This window comes from Ostrinia nubilalis, chromosome 20, assembly GCF_963855985.1.
Source record: "Ostrinia nubilalis chromosome 20, ilOstNubi1.1, whole genome shotgun sequence".
In the NCBI taxonomy this organism is placed as follows: domain Eukaryota; kingdom Metazoa; phylum Arthropoda; class Insecta; order Lepidoptera; family Crambidae; genus Ostrinia; species Ostrinia nubilalis.
The window spans coordinates 4,297,948-4,319,059 of NC_087107.1; the positions used below are offsets into that span (position 1 = coordinate 4,297,948).

Sequence of the window (21,112 nt, forward strand, 5' to 3'; positions counted from 1 at the left end):
GCTAGTTCTTGTTACTGGGCGCTAAGTGATTTTCTGCCTGTTTTAAAATTCAAATTTATGTAAATGTGACACAGCGCAATGGGTACTAATTGGATTAACATATACACGCATAAATTACAAACTGATACTGGAGTGTTAACTGGACGGTGTAGGGGTTAAGGGGATTAGATGCAACGCCAATGTTAACGAAGAAAACACAGTAAAGTAATAATAGAAAATAGCGCATTTCTGCTTATACTCGTATTTATTTAGACAGTTTACTTAGTTATACATATTATGTATTCATTGATATATTGAGTCTTATTGACATTGTCATAAATTATTCAAACCTATTTTTTTAACCAATCAAAAAATCATTAAGAATTTTAGACCGGTTTTCAAAATATTCTTTATAGATTTTTACCATAATATACCTACCTATACTTTAACGGAATGAATCACAACCAACAAGTACAGACGATGATGCGACTCAATCACAAAATTATAGTAATTTACTATACTTTAAACGTGATTGAAAATCTAAAAAGGCTAAACGCTTAATTGCAAACAAACCTAGATCCAGGTCGTCCAATAAACGTTGCGCAACAGGCACATTACGAGGCAATTATTTCTAATTACGATGGATCTCAAACAAACGATTGCGATAGGGCGATAATAGCACGCTAAGTGCGCGCGCGCCGCGGCGCTCCCCGCGTAATGATACGTTGATGCGCCCGCATCACGTTCGCGTATTCTAGGTTATTTGTAAACGGTGTGCGAATGGGACGGACTGTGATAAATGCCTTGAAGGGGACAAAAGTTTATGTACGATCGAACATGGAGGTCTCTGTAACAAATTATTTACAACTACATTGTAAAGAAAAGGTGCTATTTTGTAATGAAAAGTATGGACTGTACGTTTCATTGGTACATTTTAAGGATACCAAGCATGATTTCTTGACATTTAAATAAAACTGCAAAATAATAATTTCTTAATCACAAAATACTGATCCATTCTAAAAGAAATTCTCTATTATTCTATTAAAAAATAAATAAATAATAAGAAAAATGGATTTCAATGTAAATATGTAAATACAATAAACATTGGGGTATCGTTTTCTGCTTGTGAATTACCTATTACTTGGAATTATTAATTTTGAGCCAAGATATTCAAGTTGAAAAAATTTGTAACGAGTTTCTTAAATGATTAAATACTATGATTGCACATTCTTAAACATTATTATCAGCAAGTAACTGATTTATAGCAATAAACGTACTTTTGATAAATAAATGTCTCTACAATTAATGTACTTCCATATATTTACTTTACAAATGGCTGCAATTTATAATTTCCGTGTCCTAATTTTGTCCCTACATTGATGAATTTGATTCACGCAAAGCAAATAGTAACGCGAACAAATTACTATTAATAACTGATAATTTATTATTAATCTAACGTAATCCCTATCCAGGTTAACACGAGGTATCGCACGAGTTGCTTAAAGGTGAGTTTAGACTAGAGTATTTGGTTAGTGAAAGGGTAAACTAGAACATTATTTTTTCTTTAAAATATTTTTTTCATACAAAAATTGCGGTACAAAAGGCAAACTTAATGTCATGTGCATTCTCTACCAGTTAACCTTTAAGCCAAACAGAGAATTTGAGTAGGTAAAACATGTCCTAAAGCTGCTCGTTGCTCTATCTAGTCTATACTCACCTTAATGTTAATAATGACTGTAAATAGTTTGTAATGGGTATACTGAGTGATATTAAGCTGTGACCATTAGTCATGTGAGCTGAGACGCGTAAGAGATTTTTAATGAACTATTAAGTTAAGATGTTGTGATTATCTTATAATTTTATAATCTATGGAATGTATATTCATTTAAAATCGTTTATGACACTACGAGTTTTGTAAATATGAATTTTTCTTTTCTTAAGCATCAATTTCCTCAAAAAATTATCAATCAATAATGCCAAGTTAAGTTTTCAAATAGGAATGACTTCTATGACTGGTATCTATGAAATATTCAAAACAATTGTAATTCAAATGAAAAATAACCAGACTCCTCTTACATAGGTAATTTTTGTTCACTATTTTTCTACCCTGTTTTCCAAAATAACTCTCCAGAGTAAACTCAATATTGTTCCTCTTTATAAGTTTACTTAGCTTCTTTTCATAAACTTTGACCTCTGTATTTTATCAACTGTTTTAATTCAGCAGAGGTAAATTGCAGCATCTACCAGTACAATTGATATCAAATGCAGGTCCATCTTCATTTAAAAACCACCAATACTCACTTTAGTTACACCGATCTGATTCAGCTCCCACTCCTTTTAAATGGTGGTATTATGGACCATGCGCGCACGCACGCCGCATGCTTTCTCAGCAATTTCTGCATACCGCCCTGGGAGTGGGGTGGACTTAATTAGGATGAACCTGTATTGTCCGATTTTTAATGCTTGTGTGCTTTGTGTTTTTCGTTTCTTTGATTGGAGGTCTTGAGTTTAATACTTTCTAGGTTTATGGATGGCATCATGTTTATTGCTGATATTAATTATGGACTTTTTGTTAAACCGTTAACCCCTTGCTATTAAATAAAATATGACTATGCAGTGCAGTTTTTTGCAATGCAAAAATTATTGGCTTTTTGTCAATCTCATATCCATTAATTTATTTTATTTTATTTTAATATTCAGTGTAATAGAACTTTTATAATAATTTGTACGCTGAAAAACGCCGTTTTGTCTCTACATGTGTAGTGTTGAATTTTGACGCGCGGTTTGATAGTGCGTTGCGTTTACGCGCGTAGTGACATAATTCTGTACAAAAAAGCGTACATTGCAGTATTATTTCTCACAAATCAGATTAAAACTTTGTAAACTCAAGCCGTATAACAGTAGTACGTTCCCCAGCTAGTAACTTCAAAACTATCCCCATCAAAAACCCGTTTGCAGCGAAATAAGACAACAAGGCTCGGAGGCCGTCATCAGATTTGAAATCATATGCAAACGGCGTTTCCCACGATCGGACAATTGAACGTTTATCGACTCCCGCGGCTTATTCTGGAGATTCACGGGAATACTGTAGGGGATTCTTTATTAAGTACCACTTTAGTTGGGAGAACGGTTGTGGTTATTGTAACTGTAAGATTTTCTTTTGCAATTACAATTACTTAATCTTTTTCTTTTCTTTGTTGAGTATATTTTATGTTGATTTAATAGACTGACAATTTCACAACAATAACAGGTGTAATCGCAATTGTATTAAGCAGTAGCAGAGTAGGTTAAGTAGAGTCAAACAAACACATCTCGAACTAAAGTAAATTTTTGAGTTCTGTCAGATACATTTATTCCGTAATTTTTATGTGAGACTTTAAAAAACTCTCTTAAAATAACGAAAATAATATGGATTAGGTAGGTAAGTATTGTGAAGAATACTTATAGAGGCTTCAAACATAAGTAAAAATAAATTGTTTTTATTGTAGATTCGGAACACATCTAACGTAACCATTTCATGTCAGTGAAATTGAGTTCAAAGTCAAGTCAAAGCTTCAGATCCAACTGTAGATTAATAAACTACTTACAAACAAAACTTGTCAGTCAATTCGAAGGTTAATGTAAGCACCAGAATAGGATCTCGGATGAGAGGTATCGTGCGATACGCGCAAGACTGTCCCCCGGGAATGTTCGCGAAATGTGTGCAGGGTGGGTTCACATGGGGATGATGATTCACCGATCAGGCTATGTAAAGGTCAGGCCATATTTGAACGGCGCGGCGCCGGCGCTGCGCTTCACTGCACGCGGGGAAGAAAACGTCAAAATATTCTTAATAATATTTTTGTATGGTGTGTGGCGTGTAAGGGCTGTAGAAAGCGTCGCTGCATGAAGTGACTTTTAGGCAACGCCGATTAATGTGGTTCGACCTTAAAGAACAAGAATAATGTGTAACGTAAAGTTAGTTTTCTTTAAAATAGCAGTAATGCGTAGAATCGCTTCTGTACACTAAGGTCCGGTTTTTTGATTCGTAGTTAAATTAACCAATGGTCAAATTTAACAGATGTCAAATGACAAGTGGTTAATATCAGAAAAAAATTTTTTTCGAACAATGGTTAGCTTGACTTTAAGTCCATTTATTAACCATTAGTTTACATATTAGTAGCAAAATTTGACCATTGGTTAATTTAACTACGAATCAAAAAGCCAGGCCTAAGTGACAAATATTAAAGCGTATGAAAACATAATATTGCGATCTTGTTGTATTAAGATTAATAGGAGTGATTCCTTAAATTAATCGTGGCCCAATACTTTGTGTTGACTAAAATAATTTCTTAATGGTTTTCTTTTAATTGAATCAATATTTAAAAGGCTAAAATATCATTCGGATACGGCTTTATTTCTAGCAGGAACTGAAAAATAAAGTTCAAAAAGCTGTCTTAACCCGCTCCATGTAAACCGAGCCGGTAGCGTGCAGCTCCGTGACACGGCCCAAGTTCGATTCCCTGCAGGCACCATTAGGGCCAATAACCATCAGTCGGTAGCACTGCCCGGACCGCTAATTTTCTCTAATTTTCCTATCAAAAACGATACGGCATTTTTTACAACGGTAGCCACGTCAGATCGTGGGAACGACTTTGTTACGTAATTATGAATTTTTGCACGCTTTTTTGTTCTCAAGGCTGACGTGTTTTAGTATGTGTGCATTTTTGTAATGCTCGTGTGTTTTCTAAGTATAGTATAGTCATTAGACAAACTTTTATTACTATACGGACAGAAAGAAAAAGTTTATATTACCTATTTACACTCGTAAGTAGGTATAGCACATTTCTGGCGGTTCAGTCGTTAAAGAAGATATGACTATAAGGTATCTTTTCCACAAAACTCTTGCAAAAATACGAATATTACCTTATATTACAACATGCAAAAATACTGCTTATTTTTGTATGAATATAATTTAAAAATAATTTGAAATTAAATTGGCTCGACAATCTCTACACGTGCCTAACTTGGCTAAGAATAAACGATTATTTAAATCTTCATTTTATCTGTCACATTCAGAGCTTAAACTCTTGAATAACCGTTTTAAATTCAAGATTGATCGTTCAAAACGCAGTTTTTTCTTAAAACGCACACGCGCCGTAATAAAATTACGTTTTAAAATGTTAAAAACATTATATGTTGTACACACGTTCGGTGTGAAATCCGACCTTGCGTTGACGCGGCAAATTGCTCCGCTGATCGAACCATTGTCGTTAGAGCTAGGGATGTGGCAGAGTTTTCTCCTACATCGATAGATTTTATTCGCATGTCATTTATTTTATGTTAAAGTTCACACTTTACTAAGGTTGAGACAATAACCCGATATATGACGGATGTTTTCAGGTAACAACGTTTTTAGAATCACCATCAGTTCACTTCAAGACAATGTCAAGACAGATCCAGTAGGCTGAATATGGTTAGTAATTAAATACCTGGACCTAAACCAATATCCGTAGATCATTAAAAAAAATTTAGTACTTATAAATTATGTTTAACTCAAGAATTATAACGCAGGCAAAATTTTAAGTAGGTATTATGGACACAAAATCTTTCAAGATATCAGGAATATTTTTTATTACCTGATGAATATTGATGATCGATTTGCTTTGTAATTAATTACAGGAAAACTTAGAAACAATTCGATACGAAAACTATCGACTCACGCGCACCCCTATGAACGTTCGAAGTTGAAGCTATCACCAGTTATGATGGATCAAAGTTGTTGCATCCGCCCTTGACACTGTTGACGTCTGACGGCTGCCAAGTGGTTAAGCGCTTGATGTGTTGACGCTCCGAACGTTATTAACCATTTTGTGGTACGTTTCTCAATTGGAAGGTCTAATAAAGACACTGATATGCTGTCTACTAAGTTTAGTATAAGGTCGTTTTCTAAAGGTGTTATTCGGTTCTCATGTGAAATAAAATTTAAATGTTGCTTATAAACAGAAAATAGTAATAGAGAGAATCAGAAAGATATTAAAAGGGGGTTACAGAATGCGCACTTCTCAAAATGAGCTCTCGACTCATAATGCGCATTTCGAAAAATTTCCACTTTGCAAAATGCGCACTTTTCTAGGTTTTTAGACAAATTCTTGGTCATCATCATATTTATTTATTTATCATCAGGACTTATAGTCTCCACTGCAGAAGGACGAACCTCTCTAATAGTTTACTGGAGGAAAAAGGAAGGCCTCACTCTCCTCGCTAGCAAAAGGGTTGTGGAGGTCTCATATTTCTTCATTATGACATCTACGGACAGAGTATTTTAATCTGCCGGAATCACAGGCTAATTCTATTCTGCTGGAACCACACGGTTAGTTCTTACTATCCGATAAACACTGACCTTGCTGAAAGTAGTTGGACTTCCTGACGTACACGCAGACTAGAGCCATGAGTTGGAGCTGGGATAGCCTCTGCCTGGTGGAGGGGGGGAGGGGCAGGAGGTCCCGGAGGTTCGCGATCTCTGCGTTGATGAGGTCTCGGCGGAGTTTGCTGGCGCCTTTCGTCGATTTGCCCTGGTCGAACCTAGGAAAGAAACGCAATTTAAGTTTTTTATCTGGTTCCTTTTTCAAGATTATCACCCATCTTAAGACATGTGTTTAAGGAATAACTGGATTGCGGGACTGACTATATACCTTTCCTACCACTGCACTCTGCGAGGTTCATCACCCGTGTCAAGAGATAATGCGTTTGAGGATTAACGAGATTACGGGACTGACTCTACCTTTTCTACCACTGCACTCTGCAAATGTACAGCGAGGTCTACAGTTTGGCTCCATTATAAATATAATCCTAGAACTGAAGATCGAGTAGTCACATTACGGGGGATAGCTACGAGTATACTGTCCGATGAAATAGACAAAAGGTAGGTATTGTGATTGTATCCCTATTTATTTATTTTACTTGTAGTTTCCCTAGACTTTTTAGTGCTGACCTCTGGATATCGATATTAAAGAATGTTTAAAGAAATTAATACTGGGACGTGTAAAAGCGCTTTTTTAAGCCTATTTACAGAAATAAATGAGTTTTAATGAGTTTTTTAATGAGTTTTTTTTTTAACTTTTCTGAAACACTGCAGTAGTTATGATGTCAACTGAAAACTATGTTACTGATACAAATACAAAGTAAAATACATAAAACAAAACTAAAAAAGGCAAATCCAGATTTTTATCAGCCACGTGTTATTTAATTGAACCAATTTTACACATATTTCGGATTCGCACTTCTTTTAGCCACAATTTTAGTTCTTACATAAGTAAATTACATCTCAATTTAGTTGTTATGTTCGTATAAAATTAGTTCCACATTTCGGAACAGATTCTCATCGGAACAATTAACGCAAATCGTCGATAAAAATGTTATTATAACGCGAATTATTTTCAAAAACTCAATACAACCTTGATATGAGAACTGTGCCTGGTAATTGTAACAAAGGTCAGCTAAATTGGTCAAAAGGTAATTCAATAATTTCGGAAGTATAATAAAATTTAAGATGCAATTGCATAAAGGTTTTTCTAATCGGATACGTAACATGTCGGGTACATGTTGACTATTAGTTTAGAGGTCTAGTGAAGGTGATTTATCAATATACAGTGATTTGCCTATAACCTCTTTTATGTAATTTTACGACCCCGGTGTACTACGTCAGTATTATAAAGTTAACCAATAACGGGAAAATTGAAACGATATTTATAAGTGCACAAACTTACTTACTAAAATTTTTTACTCAGTCCGTGAAGTATATTTTTTATTCATTGCATTTTTATAATCAGTGTAATCTTTTATGAAGCAAAATCTGTTTTTTTTTTGCAATAATACAATGATTTGTCATGTTTTTAAGAATTATTCAGTTTTAATCGGAAGCAAAGCCAAAAATTGATTGATTATGCACTGAAACTAATCAACAAAACTAATGTGTTACGAATTACGTACGAAATATTAAATGTGATAAGAATTAAATAAATTATTAAACATTAGGATATCGAGATTATTATGTTTATATTCAAAATACATTAAGTGCACCTACAAATTCATTGTTAATATTTAGTTTCTAAGATTTAAAATAAGTTTCTTTTATTTTGCGATTGATTTGTCGCTCCCCACATTGCCATTGACAGGTGTATTATTAATAATGCGAAGTTAGTAATCATTATTAATCACTAATAATAACAACCATAAGGTGTTGATGCGTTCACCGTTGGAAGGTTCCATGCAATTATGTGATTTATTTATTTAAAAGCATATAATTTTATATACTGCCCTTTGACATTTGGCAAGCTAAGGATTACTCGCTACCTGAGCATTAACATCTATTAATATGACAACATAATGCGTTTCTGGAAATGTACGATGAATTAATATCGTAGGTATATGAATATGCTTTTAACGTGTATTATTTCGATTGTGATTCATTAAAAATTTTTTAACTGGCTAATAAATTTAATGTGCGCTGTTCTTTGTTGATTTTTTTTTAAAACAATACAAGTATTAAATTTAATTCGATCAACAGATAGAGTAGGAAATAATAGTCTGGTAGGTATGCGAATTGCTTAGAAGGAAATCATTAAAAGTGTTAAAACAGAATAGTTAATTAATATACACAGAAAAACAAGTACAAAAACGAACTGAATTTCATTCTTTCCATGTGGAATCCTTTACGTCAACCTTTCCGCCATAAAATATTACGGTTGGCTAAAAAAGCTAGGTAAAACAACGGATTATAAAACATGGGATCCCAGTAAAAGAAATCCCACAATTTATATTAGAGTCACGATAATATATTAACAGATTTGTAGACTCCTTCAATTTCATCAAACAAAAAATTAGCTTGGACATTATACTGCCTTTATTAAAGTTGAAAGAGCAACAATTTAATAATTTTAAACTGTATCTAGCTTAGCCTAGGCCTTTTGTAGTCTGCTTTCTCCAAGACGTGAACTAGTGAACTGTAGCCCAACATAAATAGGTTAGGAGCCAGTGCTCTCGTCTGAGGCGGTAATGCATCTCGTTCCCACGGCGGATATACCTGACGTCTGACGTGCTCTACTTGGCGCCGCGTGTTTTGCTCCAGATATAAGATTCGCTTCATAGCGATAAGACCGCCTAATTGTACCTTATGTGTTCTTTTTCTTTCTGTTTTTTTATCTGGTGTGCAATAAAGAGTATTTATTATTATTATTATATTCGCCTAATAAGGCCTGGTCGAGTAATAAGTCACATCTTTTCAAATTTACTATCTCTATTTATTAACTTGTCACCGCCAGATCTACCAACTACCTATATCCGGATAAAAAATATTGATTAGCCCAACATAAATAGGTTAGGAGCCAGTGCTCTCGTCTGAGGCGGTAATGCATCTCGTTCTCACGGCGAATATATCAGGCGTGCTCTACTTGGCGCCGCGTGTTTTGCACCAGATATAAGGTTCGCCTAATAAGGCCCGGTCGAGTAATAAGTCACATTTTTTCAAATATACTACCTCTATTTATTAACTTGTCACCGGACCCAACTGCCTATATCCGGATGAAAAAATATAGATTAGTCCAACATACAATAGGTTAGCTTTCGTCTTGCATCTCGTTCCCACGGCGAATATACCTGGCTTTATTTAGCGTCGTGTGTTTTGAACCAGATAGGTTTAATGTATATAAGGTTTGCCTAATAAGGCCCAGTTGCAATAAGTCATAGTGATAGCCACCAGATCAGAGCCTACCTCAACTATATCCGGTTGGAAAGCTTCAATACGTTTTCAAGCTTTTTGAGCTCAAATTTTTTTGTACATTTTTACTATTTTTAGGCGAATCACAATTCTTTTAAACTTTTTAAATCGAATGTTAGACTGTAGTCATTAAAAAAATAAAATAGTAAATCTAGAAGTGATACCCATTCAATCACATCCACTTAAATACCATCTCTCCATCGTTTTCTAAATTACCATCTTACTAATGCAGACGAAATATTTATTCAGTTTTAGTTTTTCAAAATTATGAATTGTAAATTATTTTGAGAAATAAAAATACAAATTTTCAGTTGCAAGCGAAATCTTACTAATGCAGTCGTAACCATTCATTTTAGTTTCTTAATATTATGAATTCTGAAATTATTTTGAGAAATAAAAATTCAAATCATCAGTTGCAAGCGGAGCCTGCGTTTGCGCAGATCGCGTGCTCCACTATATTAGCTAATAAGGGGTTTACTCACTCATTGAATCTCGCCCCTTTGTGCCACTGATTGAAGACTCTTCCCACCAATCCCACGGGATATCGGAATGTAAAGCGTGCGAAAAATATTGCATTGTATCAATCCGTGTGAATTTCAGCGAACGTGATCTTTATGGTATTCAAAATGAGTATGAAGTTATTAAATCTGTTAACTTAAGTGAGAAGGTATACAGTTTTGAACGAATAAAGAATATTATCTTTTTTGTACTTTTCTTAAACACATGCGAATAAAGTAACGTGTCAAAGTCAAGTGTATGCATCAGTAACATAAAAAGTTCAGTGGTTGAGGATTCTGGGTGAAGCTCGCTTCCACCTTCGGCCTGCTCATCACTTACTATCAGGTGAGATACAGGCCAAGAGCTTCCTTGTTGTGAATAAAAAAAAGTTACTCGTAAAATTGGTATAGGATATCTAAAACTCTATCATGATTAGTCCAGAATCCCGTCTTGTTTTAAGTGTCTTCCATTTGAAACTCGGAGTGAATCTTGTAAGTGAAACTTGTATGAATTCCATGTTCGATTAGAACCTACGGTTTACTGTAATTTGTATGAGGAATGAGTCTTAACTAAATTTCAAACTCCTCAAAACTGCTCATATTATTCAACTCCACTCCCGCAAATAAAGCACCTACTCGAATCCACGTGTCAAGGTTAACGCGCCCTCTGCCCCCTCAGTAGTAATGGCCCGGTTAGTTCCGCCGCATCGGGGCGTCACTTACTGCTTATTAGAAGACGAGGAAACGCACGAGTGGATTAGCAAGTGCTTTCACACTTGTCACTTCGAATCTGCTCATTTAATGGATGTAAGGAGCTTTTCCTTGAACTTTATGCGATTATGTTGAACTAAATTATGTTATTAAAATTAGCTTCTGCCCCGCGCCTCCGCTTGCGTTAATTTTGGTCTTCATCGCACGGTCTCTTTAAAAAACTCAGAGCATTTTAATGATGTTTTATTAGATGCTAGTTTGAAATAAAACTGTTTAGCTTAGTCTGATGAACGGCTACAGAAATTATTTGATGGATTTGCTTTGCTCTTTGACGCGCAAACTACCAAATGGAAAAACTAAAACTTTATACTCGTAGTACTTAATAATACTCGTAGTAGGTATGTACTTAAAATACTCGTATTGTTATGACAAACTGAATTACATGCTGGTGAAGCCGCGTTAAAAAGATTTTAACAACATCATGATGCAAAAACAAAAATTCCAGATTCTGAATGTCATGCTTCGTTGAGTGACTTTACATACCACTCACAGCTTATGATTCCGATAATGTTCCACACATCACCACACATGGTAGCGGGTATATTTGGGCTGCACACTAACAATGTCTTGCTATTATTGCCGGTGGTAGGAAGCCTTGTTTTCCCACGCTGCGAGCCGTTACAAAGGCAACTAATAATTTAGACAATTTTCCAATATCAGGTTCAGGTTGGTGGGATTCATGAGCGCGAGCGATTTTTTAATTGTGGGTATTATTAAATGGACCATCCGTAAAAAGAAGGTTCGTATTTTAATGAAAGCAACAAAAAATCTTTCTCTTTAGGTACAAGATTTATAAAAAATACTAATGAGTGGTTCTATACATTTATTTATTGTTCAAATGATTTTATGACGAAATCTATAAATCCGAGTTGGAAAAAATTGAGAGGAACTTCAAAAGGACAGCGGGTCCATTCTCCTTGAACAAACTTGGCATTCATTGGTTCATTCATTCATTCATAAATATTTGAATTTGAATTCATTAGTTAGATTTATTAGCGATCAAACCTTAGATCTTGACTTCACATTAGAAATAGCGACGTAACTCGATGTAGAAATAGTCCCGCAAACAACAAGGAAGAGTTAAAATCAATGGTAAACATTGTCGTGTCAAGACCAAAATAGAAAAAATACTTATACTTTTTCTTAAAAAATATTAATGATTTGAACCTCTAGGTGGTAAGCTAAATAAGCTTGTGTTAGGATCCAGTTTCTCTTCACTTAGACCACACCCCAAGGGTAGTCCACAGAAACCGCAAACACCGTATCAGCGTGTGCAGTACACGGACCAAGCATTAGGTACCGGGGAGTTCCTCTATCGCTCTAAACGCGGTCTATAAATCCGAATACTGTGTTCCAGGAAGGCTTTATTACTACTGCATGTTTATACTGTGCATCTAGATTTCATAGATTTATTTGCAAGGAGATTGTACAGTCGTAAATGTATTGTCTTGTAATCTTACTAAGGCTGTTTCATCTGTGAAAAAATTAGCCTCTTTTAATGCTATCAAAAGAACCGGGATTGGTTCTCCACGGATTATTTGTATACTTACGTATTTTAAGAAGTATTTTTTGTGTAAAGTGCACGTACCCTCAGTATTCAAAGAAAATACGGACTCGTCATTTTTTTATGCTTCGTATGTTCGTTAACTTCTTTGGCTTAACTTTGACACTCTTAACTTGAAAAGTGGTAAGTTCTACTCACATCAGAATGGCTATAAGGAGATAACATACATAATGAGCACGCGACGTTTTAAAACTTCTGAATAAAGTTTTGTAAAAATTTTGGGTTACCTATAACTAAGTAAACACGTAATATAGATAGATATAAATAAAATTGTACATGTCCAAAAAATATGTCCCTGTATTAATGACTCAAAGTTTTCACAATTATTGACCAAATTTTGACTTTTATTTTGGTTAGCCATATATTTTGCCAGTGACTGTACGACGCTACCTTTGTCGTTTTAGACAAATGGCGTTGTGGTCGCTTGTCTACGACGCTAAACGTTCCTGGCGCTTTTGTAACTGCGTATTATTGCACAGTGGTGAAATTATTTAGAATGTTGCTATCTTTGCTATTGCAATACTTGTTAAATTGTACCCAAAGTTTGTAATTTTGGTGCAAAAGTCAGCAATCTGGAATTTAAAAAAAGTAACGAGTGCCTAGGTCTGTAGAGGGAATATTGTAATAGTTGCTCAGATGTTATTGTGATACATAGAGTATATGGATACCGTTCTTGAAAAATAATACACTTTCATCATCATCATCATCATTTCAACCATAGGACGTCCACAGCTGAACTGAGCAGAATCAGTATCATCATTTATTTACTTTAAATGTGGTACAAAAGATTCATACTTTATCAAATCGAAATCGATAGGTTAGACGCCACATTGTCTATAGCCACTGAATCAAATATCATGAATTACTTACCTAAATAAACAATAGAGAGAGTCTAATCGCACACATCTATCATGTTTTTGACAAAACTTACAGTGATGATATAACTATAGTTAACTATAATAGCCGATTGCTGGAACAATTGGCTGGCCGTGGAAAGTGGTCTAAACGTACGGCCTGCAGGCTGTGCAATTTTACCTCATATCACACGCCTGCATGCTAGTGGTGACGTGTGTCGATACAATAATATCGATATCGATTGATTGGAGCTGCGGAATGTGAACGGGATCACATAATATTCACAAGAGAGTTTCTTGAGAGCTTTTTTTTTGCAGGTATAAGACAGATTAAAAACTGAATAGATTCTGTATATTGTAAATGAAAAGTAAACAATAACAAGATTCTGTAATCGGCCATAAATTCCATCGGCACATAAAAACATAGTCGTAGATTGACATTGTAAAAATAACCAGTGAATATTTAAACTTTTAATTAATTTATTTTTCTTGCGCAAGGCAAACATACACGAAGGGCGGTTTAATGTTGTGTCTTTTACTTCTAAAACTGACATAAGTATTTCTATCAAAATGTTTACTTAGCCCGTGTAATACAAATTATAGAGACTATCGATAATCTTCACTGAAAATATCCATCACTATTTGATGACTTTTTCTTACAGGCACATTCACATCGCTCTTATAGCTTCACTTCCAACATGGTGGAATTTACCTGTTCACAGAATCTAGTTAGCTCCAGTGCAGTGTGTGAGAGTTGTGACATTCATGATGTCCTACAAGGTCCAATTTGGCCAAAGAAATTTGTACTGTTAATTGTGAAAAATATAAAACGTTAAAATAGCGGTATCGTTATAGTCAATACTCAATGAGCTGCTGTCATAGTGACATTGACGTTATGTCAATGTCACACGAGAATCAAACGTCAGAATAGAGGGACGCGCGGAGATGATTCCGCGCGCTTTTGTGCTAAGTGATGAATTGTAATTTGAATAAGGCAATATAATGTAAAAGTTGTGTATCCAGTGTTTTATTTAAGAGAATAGATCTACCGGCCTTTAATAGTACTTACTTACTATCTATGCAGAAATGTTAATAACAAAAGAAAAGCCCAATTTTTGAATTCAGATTAATTTCTAGCTTGATAGACACATCCTCTACTTAAGTATGAACGCTCAAGCTAAGAATCTCAATTCAGTTAACGGGAGAAAGACTTAAAAAATTTAGCAAACTCGACTCAAAAGGCTTCAAGCTATGAATAAAATATACAGTTGAACTAATATAGGTAAAAAAACATAGATGACTACATGCGAAAGATATGACATACAATTATCACGTATTCTGATAGAATGAAGTCAGAATTTTTAGTGCTACCTCGGAGGTAACCGCCTTAGCCTAAGTGGGTACGAGTTATTTACCTTTTTTCTTACTTTAAAACTTCTGGAGCAACATTGACAGACAGATTACACAAGCAGAATATTGAATAGGGTAAATTTTATCTACTCCATTTACTTAGTACATTTTTTATCCCAAGTAAATGGTGGTATTTAAAGTTTCCAAAGGTTGAGATTTGAGAGAGAATTTACTACTTGCTAGCGGTAGTTAACATAAAATTGGTCCAGAATATTTCTGAAAATACTAGTGTAACCTAAGCTCATGCCTGTTAATGTCGATATTTAAAACCTAACCCACATAATATTTAGCGTAACACCCGATATCTGAAAGTGCATTCGCCAGAATAAGCCGGGCCGACAAGATAAGTGGACATTTAACGTACACTCAGATACAGAAACTTGCAACTGATATGTTATCTCTAAAATAGAAGAGTATAACACACATCAGTGTCAAACTCAATATTTATAAACAGACCTCGGTCATTGATTCACCTTTTATAACAATCGACAGAAAAATTTAACAAAAAAAAAACATAATGTGTTTTAAAAATCCATACAATTAACATTAAAAAAACCCAATAACTAACTAATAATATTTTGGAAAATATCTGCTATATGTAAGGTACACTAAATAATAACTTGGGCTCACATTGTGGAAATACGCTTGAAACTCAAGCACATCTAACATCAGTTGTTGGCGAACGTTGAAAACTCCGAATTTAGTATACTTTCACAATCGAGTAATTAAGGTTTTTATTTTAATTAACCGATTTATATAACGATTCAGAATTATGCTACGTATGTATGTATTATGTTAACTTGAACGACTGTAAAGTTAAAATAATTACTAGAGCATTTTTATTTGTGAGAGCACTGGTTAAACATACAACACATGTTTCCGTAGCTGACTGTACAAACTATTACAATGCGGCGCAAGCGCATTATATTAAGCCAACCACGCCCTAATAATTTGTACCGTGAAAGTTGCTGTTCCTATTGCCATTTGATGGCCGCAAGGATATTTTTGAAGGCATAGGCTTCGTTTCAGTTACAATGCGGTTGGTTGAAGCTTTCAAAGCGTTTATGGTTTCAAATCAACTTGAAAGCTTATTGAAGTCTTCAAATTTCGTTTGATTATTTGTCTAGTGGTTCATTCCTTTTACTTTTGAAACAATTTTGCGTTTTATAGGCATATACTTAAGGAGACCTTTTAATGAAATACATTTTTAAAACTTCTTTTGTTGAGGGAGTGAAAAAGGTTTGTTTGACACTATTTTCGTCTCCTAAAAACATTAACTAAGTAATCTAAGAAGAGCATGTACTCGTACTATGGCGACTACAAATCGGAATCATGTATGAAATGAATCACTTTATTAATGTGCGTAACCCTAAGTTAAGTTAATCTCAAGTTTGTCACCGCGAAAATCGAACTTGCAACCGCAACTGAGGCTTACTTGCCTCGGCACCACCATCGGTTTTAGTTTACAATCACTTCAATAGGTCACCATTAAAAGTAATCCAATTACTTCCCTATCGATGGACATACCTCTTTGCTTAATCAAAACAAAAGAACATCGTGGGTCAACGCACGCGCTGCTACAATAGCACTCATTAGCAGCCCATTTGCATGCACTAATTGTCGCGACACGCACGCACTGTGACACATGCACCTGAATTGTGAAGGACAGACGTGGTTTCAGACCAGCTCGTCAAAATTTTTCTTTTTTCTACGAGTACTTATAAACTTCTTCTGCATCAATTTCTTTAGCATGAAGACACTTATAGTCCAGTTTGGTACAAAATAATGGGGTTACCTAGAAAGTTTTCCCGGAGTAATGAAAATTGGTATTTATATAAATTTTGATATGCTCTTTCCGATTTTCAACTTTGCGACCTCGTATGGTTGCCGCTCGGGAGTTAAAGGATTCCTTATCAAGTCTATGTAAAGCTAATTATACTGGTGACCATATTGAAGGACTATTTAAAGCCATATTACCTGTACTGTAGAACATAAAATATTCTATTCACCTAATTTAGATATTTGTGGTTCTACATTCATACGTCGGCCTTTTGGTGCAGTGGTTCGAAACGGACTACTATTCCGGAGGTTGCGGGTTCGATTCCCGCACAGTACAAACATTTGTGTGCATGAACATATTTGTTTGTATTAAACTGGGTGTTTTCTATGTATAATATTATGTATGTATTTACAAAAAAAAAGTGTTTAAGTATGTTTATATCCGTTGTCTAGTAACCATAGTACAAGCTTTGCTTAGTTTGGGACTAGAAGCGCAGTGTAAAATGTCCAAAGATATTTATTTATTATTATTATTTACATACATTGTACACGTCAAACAATACAACAGTTGAGATGACAAGATACTAGTGCAAACTTGACAACACCTAATAGCAAATCATCATCTCAAACTTTTTCAACCTGCGCCCGCGGCGCTTAAACAAATACGCATCGCTTAGACTAGTGAAGGCTAACGCATCTAATATGGCATTTTCGTTCTCATAGTGTTGATCATTAGTCATATGCGCATGATTCACGGTGTCAGCCAGCTAATTGACGTTCACACGGTTGTATGGGGATTGATTTTGACGAACATTTGAGAAATTGTGGTGTGTTGACATAAGTCGACGTAATCGTAAAATAATGTGGGGATAAATAGATTTGATTGTCTGAAAAGATACTTAACTGATTCCATCTTTTTGTGACTTCAGTGTTAAGATCTACAAACATGATTAGAGAAGAGAGTTACCACTATTTTCAACTAAACCGTTTATAAAAGCATAGCAAGCAGACTTTTGTCCTTTTACATTTACGGTATCTGAATTATGGCCCCAAAATTTTGTCTAAATGTAGTCTAAAATCTCTGGCGTATCTACATAAGTACCTATAAGAGTAACTAATATACAGGTGGAAACTATGGTTCATTTTGTTTTCATCCTCAAAAAAAAATCATCATCATCATTTCAACTACAGGACGTCCACTGCTGAACATAGGACTCCCTTATGACTTCCACATCGCCCGATACGCTATTTTTTAAATGCATTGAATTGCATAACTACGAACCCTGCGGGGCAGGTTATGCAGGCCTCACTTCATCGGAAAGATAAAGCATACCTACTAAAACCCCTGTACTCCGTCACTCTCCTTAAGTGGGAGAAACTATGCCTTCACTGCCACTGTCTCAGAGCCTTAAGTCCTAGCTTAGCACATAAGGTATACCTTGATGTGGTTCGTATACCATAAAGGTAATTGGCCATGACCTAACATATTGAGATTGTCCCAAAGCCACAAAATGATTGCGGATATAGAACCAAGAGCAACAAAGAACACCATAAGCGCTAATCGCATCACACAATGGATGCTTTAATGAGCATCCATATGGTAAAATGATTTAATACATTATGCGACGGTGTCGGAAGAAAAAATGCTATTTGTTGACGAAGGTCGTTCTTCAAGACCTTATTTATATGTTATAAAAAATCTAAAAGATTATAAAATTTTCCGCCGTTAATTATTACAATACATTATTAGCTTCCATGTACAGTTGACAGCACATAAGCCAATGGTATTTTTGCAGCTGATCAACTACTACAAACACCTACTAAGGTCCTTGTCTTAGTACCTACCTGCTATTTTCTTCTGTTCTCTCTTTTGTTTGAATCATTGATAAAATTATTTAATGTTTACACTTTTAACGCCATCTTAAGCCTACTTAAATGAGTGATTTTTTTTTCAGATTTTCTCTTTCAACATTATATTGCAATGGAATACTGGCTGAAAACTAAATACAATATTGTAGTTATTTTAGTTATTACAGCGACATTGACTGTATTTGAATCACAATGCCGTCTCTGCAGCTGTGTAACAATCAGCCGCTAATGTATCGGAGGCTGTAACCACCACTTCCTCGTGCTGACCAAGGTTGAGGCGCGTATGGGCTGAGTTCACACCTCATTTTACGTAGGAACGTTTGAATATTTAAAAATGCAATTTATCGAGTAAAGTTTAAATTATTACAATAATGAAACGGAACGAAGAGGATGCAACCATTAAAAAAAGAAAAATCATTCATCTCATTATTTTATTATTACTATTTTGATTGACAACAACTCCTTGTACCTACAAGTACTTCATGATAAGATACATATATTACGCCTTCAGACACTTTTTGCTTACTTATCTCTACATTGAGTAATTTACCTTACATTAAAGTTATATTATCTCTGATCAAAAATTACTTTCAATTATTTCTAACCCTTTTACAGCTAACCTTTTTAACTCTTCGAAACATTGAAATGGAGTACCAAATAGTGCAAGAACACTTAAGAACACGTCAGTATGTCTGTCACTTATACAGGTTGTGTTGAATTAACTATTCATAAAATGTTTCTAAATGTTCATTGCTTAATTTAGTAATTAGTTAAGTGTGTTGTATTGTTTTGATAATGAAGGCTTTAAGAAAATAAGTTTAACTTATAATATATCTCATTACTGTCAGGTGTCTAATTTACTTTTATATCAGTAATATTAATAATACAGATAGCATAATAATGGCATAAAACGGGACTATTCCCACCTCTCGTTCCTACTGCTGCAACTTCTGTGTAGCCAGATCTACAGCTTGACCGCCAATAAAAACCCAACCAGTGATGGCCAAGTTTGTTCCAGCGGAAAGTTTTTAACTGTCATTGGATACGCAACTGAAAATTGCATAAAAGTAATATTTAGATAATGCTGTGACGAATTTACCCATTTTTCGTAACTAGTTAATGTCACTGCGATAGTCAATAACTGCGATAGGTTTCATACCTCTTAGTGCTGTCACTTCTCGGGCTTAATCGAAAATTAAAATTAGCAATAAATAAATAAATACCCGCGGCTTAATGAACCGCGGGCGCAGGCGCCTCTTAGCTCGCATCTGCCAGTCGTATTGTAATTGTATTTCACGCTCATTTCAAGTAATTGAAATAAATCTTTCGTCCGATATTTATTTTGCTGTGCGTTATTGATTGTAAAGTAGGTGAGACCTGTTTGGCTGTGTGTACGAGATGGTCGGGGTTTTGTTTATATTCAATTAATTAAATTAGTTTCTATACTAATATTATAAAGAGGAAATATTGTTTTGTTTGTAGTAATATTATAAAGAGGAAAGATTATTTATTAGTAATAGGCTCCGAAACTACAGGGCTGTTTTAAAAAATTCTTTCACCATTAGAATTTCATAACATAGATGTATGAAGTTTGCCGGGTCAGGTAGTATTAAAAAATATTATAGAGAGAGTTGAGATCGCATCTTTTATCTCACCTTAGGATGCCCTCCATCAAAATGAGGCACTACATAACTACAAAGTAAACAAGGGGATAACGTGACTTTAGCTACATACTGTGTCCACGGTGGCAACTCCTAACTATCCGGGATTTGAAGCTTAACCGCCAACAAAACTCCAACTAGTGTAGGCCAAGATTATCCCAGTAGAAATATAATCCTTAAGCACCATGCTGAAAATAACTATTGAATAACTAGTAATAAGTACATAAGGAAGTTCCGAACATAGCCAATAATTCAAAAAAGGGCATTAAGAGCCAAATCCCATTAACGATTACAGTCTTAGTAAATTTAGAAGACCAGCAAGGATCCAATAGCTTGTGTCATTCATAACTCATGCTGCTAAGCCTAGTGGGTCAGTTGAAATGTCACCCCATTCATCATACACCACGCCATTATCACCTCTATAGTTTCAGTTGTGATGTCGGCAACAGTTAGAATGGCCTGCACTAAATATGATTCAGTTTCAGGCTCTGCCGGAACTTGATTTAATAGTCAATGATATTGGATCCCGATAATTTATTGCGATCTACCTCGTGGGAAAGCGTAGTATAATGGGTGGATGTTACACCGAAGCGTAATGATTATTATAGATTATTTTTTTACTGGCGAATGTATAAGTGGAAAATGAAGTGGAATGGAATAAAATCTAAAGTTCTATTGCACAATATAGTAATCAATAAAACTAGACTGTAATAAGTACTCGTATTTCCTATGCAAAATGGTAGTTATGGACAAAAGTTCTCGAGTGGAGGTGGACTGACGATCTAGTGAAAGTCGCGAGAAGTACCTGGATGCGGGCAGTTCAGGACCAGTCGTTTTTCTTTGTGGGAAGTCTTTGGAAATACGTAATTTGGCTGAAACGAACGATGGTAGATAGGTACATATTTCAGTAGATTATTTATCAATGTAAGCTACCTTAGCCCATAAATATGTTGTCCCGAAGTGCTGGTAAA

The 21,112-nt window shown here is 35.0% G+C and overlaps 1 protein-coding gene across 1 annotated transcript in view; it reads right to left on the reverse strand.

Moving 5' to 3' along the window:
* Nucleotides 1–21,112, reverse strand: part of LOC135081520 (PAS domain-containing protein cky-1) — a 162,717-nt gene that overhangs the window by 117,704 nt on the left and 23,901 nt on the right. Inside the window, exon 3 of the mRNA XM_063976247.1 lies at nucleotides 6,362–6,543. Within this exon, the coding sequence (XP_063832317.1) occupies nucleotides 6,362–6,543 (182 nt within the window). The remainder of the gene's footprint in view (nucleotides 1–6,361; nucleotides 6,544–21,112) is intronic.